Raw genomic sequence first — 6000 nt, 5'->3', positions numbered from 1 at the left:
CCTCATGCTCATCTAAATTGAAATCCACTTGTCATTTCTCAGTGGATCTCCCCAATTGATCAAGATCTCTTTGCCATTTGTTGTAATCTGCTTCACTATTAAACAAGATTTCCTAATTTAGATTCATCAGCTAACCTGCTAACCATGCCATGTACATTCATAGCAAAATCATAAACGTGAATAACAGGGGTCCCAACACTGATCCCCGAGGCTCCCCACTAATCACAGCCTCCAGTCAGAGAATCAACCTTCAGCCATCACCTTCTGCTCCCCTTCATTCAGCCAATTCTGGATCCACCTCGCCTGCTCCCCCCCTGAATCCCATAAAAACTAGCCTGCCGGAACACCCTGCTATGTGGAGCCTTGTTAAAGGCCTTACCAAAGTCCACGAAGAGAACATTCACTGCCCTACTTTCATCTATCTGTTTAGCCACCTGTTCAGAAATCTCCAAAAGATGCATCAGACATGACTTCCCAAGCATGAAACCGTGTCGACTATTTCCAATGAGGTCTTGACTTTTTAGGTGATGGTAGACCTCATCCCTTGAATTCCTCCCGGCAGCTTGTCAACAACTAAAGGCAGGTTTACCATTGTGTAGTTCCTAATGACAAGAAAGCTCACCAGCAACTCTACTTCCTGAGAGGCTGAAGAAATTAAGCAGATACCCTTTGACCCTCACCAACTTTTACTAATGCACCATAGCAAGCATCCTACCTAGATGCATTACAGCTTGGTATGCCAACTCCTCTGCCCATGTCTGCAAGAAATTAGAGTTGTGGACACAGTTCAATGCATCACAGAAACAAGCCTTCTCTCCATGGATACTGCCTACCCTCTTGCTGCCTTGCTAAAGCAGTAAGAATAATCAAGGACCCTACCAACTCAAAGACAAATCGAAAGCACCCCCCCCCCCCCGATTCGGGCAGAAGATACTGTATACAAGTCCGAAAGCAGGTAAAGGACAGCTTCTGCTCACTTTTATAAGTCTATTAAACACTTTCCCAGTCCGATGAAAATGGATTTTACTTCACAATCACGAACAAGAGAAAATCTGCAGATGCTGGAAATCCGAGTGACCCACACAAAATGCTGGAGGAACTCAACAGGGCAGGCAGCATCTATGGAAAAGAGTAGAGTTGACGTTTTGGGCCGAAACCCTTCGGCAAGACTGGAGAAAAAAAGCTGAGGAGTAGATTTGGAAGGTGGGGGGAGGGGAGAGAGAAACACCAGGTGACAGGTGAAACCTGAAGGGGGAGGGGATGAAGTGAAGAGCTGGGAAGTAAATTGGTGAAAGAAACTGAAGGCCATGGAAGAAAAGGGGAGGAGCACCAGAGGGAGGCGAGACAGGCAAGGAGATATGGTGAGAGAGGGAAAAGGGGATGGGGAATGGTGAAGGAGGGTGTGGAGGCATTACTGGAAATTCAGGAATCAATGTTCATGTCATCAGGTAGGAGGCTACCCAAACAGAATATAAGGTGTTGTTCCTCCAAACTAAGTGTGGCCTCATCAGGACAGTGGAGGAGGCCATGGATAAACAATGGAAAGTGGATTAAAAATGGTGGCCACTGGGAGACGGGTGGTCACACTTTACCTGTTATGAACTTGCACCTTATTATCTACCTGCACAACACTCTCTGGGCGATTGTAACACTTGATTCTGCACTCAGTTACTGTTCTACTCCAGTCCACTGTTGTAATGAAATGATCTGCATGTGTGGTATACAGGGCAAATTTTTCACTGTACCTCCACCATCTCGTAATAATAAACCGGATTGTGATTGAATGTATGGGCTGCTTAGGAAACACACCAACAGAAATCAAACGAGAGTAGGAGTAGAAAGAATAATATTTCCACGTTTCAATTTTGCATTCTTCATGCGGGGGAAAAAAAATCGCTTCTGGCCGTTCTGTGAACGAAAATGATCGCACTCCACGGGGAAACACGGTTCCCTTCGCGCAGGAAGGTGTTTAAAAGACACCGCGGGTATTTATCACCTGCCCACCGCACAAGGAATACGTGAGACGAAGCACCTGACAGTTTCAAGAAGAGGGGACAGAGAGCATCGGCAGTGCTGAAGGAGAAACCCTCCCTCCCTCCCCAGAGCAAACTCTTCACCTTTTAAGATGCAAATGAGGGCAGCCGCGGCTCCACCCTGCCCCCACTGGGAGCCGCTCCGGCCGAACACTGCGCCGTTGCCTTTGATAAAGCGCGTGTGCGGCGGGGAGAGCGTTGCTGACCAGTGGGGGGAGGTGGGCACGTCCGCTACCGCCCGGGATGCACAGGACCAAAGTAAGTTCCACAAGCTGTATTTTGAAAGAGAGCGAGTTAGGAAGCGAGCGATGAAAGAAACAGGTGGTTAAAGGAGCCCGGATGGGGATGGGAGGAAAGAGGCGGAGGTAAGGAACCTGGGTCAGATAATGGACAGATTGTCCGAGGCCTGTTCTGTGCCCGCCGGGGCTTTCGCCAACGAGTGGCTGGCAGTAACCATCGAAACGGCGGTTACACTGGTTGGAAGGGCGCTTCACGGCTGGCTGGGTTGGTTCATGTCGAAGCTCCGGGGTTGAGTCCCGCACTCCTGATAATCTCGCCTCTGAACCCGTGGGCACCAACGAATTCGAGAGCTGTTTTCGCCAACGGTCACGGCAACATTGACTTAAAAACTTTGGACATAGTTTGGTCCATCGTGCACTAAACATCTGTTGTCTTAGCAGTAACAGTTTTCCGTGTAGTTGTAAAATTAACCCACACTTTGAAAAGCATTCACCGGCGTTCTGCCGCGGGTTTAGTTAGAACACTTTGTTCAAACGGGGAGCCATGGAAACAACACACAAAGTCGAGTACCAACAATATTAGCTTGCATTTTATAAAGCTGGATTAAAACCCGGTGTTAGCAATCTTGGACAATTGGGCGGCAGTTCAAAATTAAACTAATTGTGGGGGTTGAGACCAAAGTAGAGCGGTTCGGGCAGGAAAATTTCGGCTACTGAGAACTATTCAGCTCGAATACTTAAACGGCGAAAGAGGTTGGAAATGGATGAATGGAAGTGGGGTGGAGGACGGGCGGATAGAATTGGTGGGGTGGGGAAAGATTAATTGATTACAGGATGAGCCGGTAATCATGCAGTAAATAATATTTTAGAGCCTTGGGAGATCAGGAGGCTGTTTTGGTTTCCGAGTGCGCAATAGACGCAGTTTAGTGATTTCAAAGTTAAATTCGTAGTACATTTATTATCAAAGTGCGTATATGTCACCATATACGAGCCTGAGATTCTTTTTCTTGCGGGCATACTCAGTAAATCCAAGAGCCATTATTTGATCAATGGAAGACTGCACCCAACAGGACGGACAAGGAATCCATGTGCAAAGAAAAGAAAATATAATAATAAATATGGAGAACTTGAGATGAAGAGTCCTTGAAAGTGAGTTCATAGGTTGAGGGGTAATAACTGTTCCAGAACCTGGTAGTGTGAGTCCTGAGGCTCCTGTACCAGCTTTCTGATGGCAACAGTGAGAAGAGAGCATGACCTGGGTGGTGGGGGTCCCTGATGATGGATGCTGCTTTACTGTGATAGCTACAGTGCTCATTGTTGATGTGTTCAATGGAGGGGAGGGCTTTTAGTAGGATTCTCCCTTCAAGGCCATTAGTGTTTCCATACCAGGCTCTGATACAACCAGTCAATATACTCTCCAACACATCTATATAGATACTATACTGATCCCAAAGGAAATTACAGTGTCATAGTAGCGTTACAAGTGCACAGATATACAAATATTTGAAGAGAAGTAAGAAAGAATAAAAAAAAGTTACCTCAAACAGTCTAACAGGAGGGAGTAATCACTTCCCCGGCTATAGGTTGACTCACCCTCGGCCATTAGGCTCTATAATAAGAATGACCTCCTTGTATGGTGCTCTTTGGAACAGTGCAGTTGTCAGTTGTCTTAATCTATTACTAAAGGTGTTCCTCTGTTCAGCCAAGGTGGCAAGCAGAGGGTGAGAAACATTGTCCAGAATTGCCAGGATTTTCTGTAGGGTCCTTTGTTCTACCACAGCCTCCAGTGTGTCCAGTTTGACTCCTATAACAGAGCCAGCCTTTCTGATCAGTTTATTGAGCCTGTTAGCATCACCCATGTTGATGCCATTGCCCCAGCACACCACCGCTTTGAAGACTGTACTGGCAACAACAGACTGGTAGAACAGGTGAAGGAGAGGCCTGCATACTCCAAAGGACCTCAGTCTCCTCAGGAAATCGAGGTGACTCTGGCCCTTCTTGTACACAGCCTCTGTGGTGGTGCTCCACTCAAGTCTGTCATCCTGGTGCACCCCCAGGTACTTGAATGTCCTCACTAAATCACATCCTCACCATTAATAGTAACAGAGTAACAGGCTTGGTCTTCCTAAAGTCCTCCACCAGGGCCCTGTATTCATCCTCCCATTATACACCCAACTATTGCTGAGTCATCAGAGAATTTCTACAGATGACATGACTCATTGTTTTAAAGTCTGAGGTATACAGGGTAAACAGAAAGGAGACAGTACAGTCCCTTGTGGGGCCCCAGTGCTCTGAAGTTGCACAAACTGTGGTCTGCCAGTCAGGTACATTTATCTAGGATACAATGGAAGTGCCAACCTGCACTGAACAGAGCTTTTTCCCCAGCATTGAGGGCTGTACGTATCGAAGGCCCTTGAGAAATCAAAAAACACGATCCTTGCAGTGCTTCCCTGCTTATCCAAATGGGAGTAGGCTCTGTTCAGCAGGTGATGACAGCATTGTCGACTCCAATGTGGTCCTGGTAGGCAAACTGCAGGGGATAGAGGGCTGATCTGACCAGGGGTTGGAGTTGAGCCAGGATTAGCGTCTCTGGGGTCTTGGTGATGTGTGAGGTCAGGTTTAGTGGATGGTAGTCATTCAACTCTTTCGGTTGCCCTGCGTGGGTACTGGGACCACAGATGATGTTTTCCGCACAGTCATGACCCTTTCCAGACTGAGACTCCGATTGGGAAAATATACTGGAGAACTCCACACAGCTGCTCAGCACATTCCCTCAGGGCAATGGGGTTTACACCATCCGGTCCCAATGCTTTGTCATGTCTATGTTTTGCCAGAGTCCTCACCTGCTCAGTACTGAAGGTGAATCTGTTGTGAGCGGGGAGTTGGTGAAAGTGGGGCCTGGGGGAGGTGAAAATCTGGATGATAGTAGTTCATATGTGGAGGTGTGAATGGTAGGTGCAGGGCAAGGAGGAGATTTAGACAGTGGTAGCCTATGTTGAACTGGAGGGGGAGGAGAGGAAGCATTGGTGCTGACGGCATTGGATGTCTTGGCACCTGGACTGATGTGCTGAGGGGGGTGTGAACAGGAGGGTAATTGTCAATCAATTGAAGAATGCATTCTGAGGCTCTCCAGCTAGGCTGATTGAAGCCAGTGATGTTCTACATGCCTCTCCACACCTCCTGTTTGCTACTCTGCCCAAGCTTGTTCTCCAGCTCTCCTCTTTAGCCACCTGGATCTTCTTTAGCTCCCTCTGCATCTGTTTCAATTCCTCCCTGTCTCCTGATCTAAAGGTTCTCTTAGTCTTTATAGAAGTTTGTCAAAATTAGATGTTAATGGGAGTCTTTGCAAACTTCTAAGGAAGTAGAGGCACTGAGTGCTTTCTTCCTAATTGCACCTACATCCTGGTCTTCTGAAATGATAACTCCGATGGTCAGCAATTTAAAGTCACTGATTGTCTCCACCTTTGGTCTCCTGATGAGGTCATAGCTCAGGGATCTCTGGTTTCCTCCTCCTGAAGTCAAGAATCAGCTTCTTGGTTTTGTAGACATTGAATGAGAGGTTGTTGTGGTACCTCGCAGCCAGATCTTTAATCTCCCTCCTATATGCTGACTCGTCACCACCTTTAATTTGGCCAGTGACAGTGGTGTCATCAGCAAACTCAAATACGGCATTGGAGCTGTGCTTAGCCTCACAGTCATAAGTATAAAGCCAGTTGAGCAGGAAACCA

General features: G+C 47.2%; 1 protein-coding gene across 3 annotated transcripts in view; it reads left to right on the top strand.

The window, feature by feature from the left end:
- Nucleotides 1-2203: 2203 nt before the first annotated feature.
- The window catches only part of LOC140726844 (spermatogenesis-associated protein 13-like), a 213657-nt gene continuing 209860 nt past the window's right edge, over nt 2204-6000 (top strand). The window contains exon 1 of one of the 3 annotated variants that reach the window (XM_073043740.1): nt 2204-2291. Coding sequence is in view for 1 of the 3 variants with exons in the window: in XM_073043743.1 (XP_072899844.1) it covers nt 2277-2291 (15 nt within the window). In the remaining 2 variants the exon portion in view is untranslated. Of the gene's footprint in view, nt 2292-2311; nt 2399-6000 lie in introns of those variants that run through there. The other 2 variants (XM_073043743.1, XM_073043741.1) reach the window with 2 other exon arrangements.

This window comes from Hemitrygon akajei, chromosome 4 (genome assembly GCF_048418815.1).
Source record: "Hemitrygon akajei chromosome 4, sHemAka1.3, whole genome shotgun sequence".
NCBI classification, from domain to species: domain Eukaryota; kingdom Metazoa; phylum Chordata; class Chondrichthyes; order Myliobatiformes; family Dasyatidae; genus Hemitrygon; species Hemitrygon akajei.
This window is presented reverse-complemented; position numbering and strand designations above follow the sequence as displayed.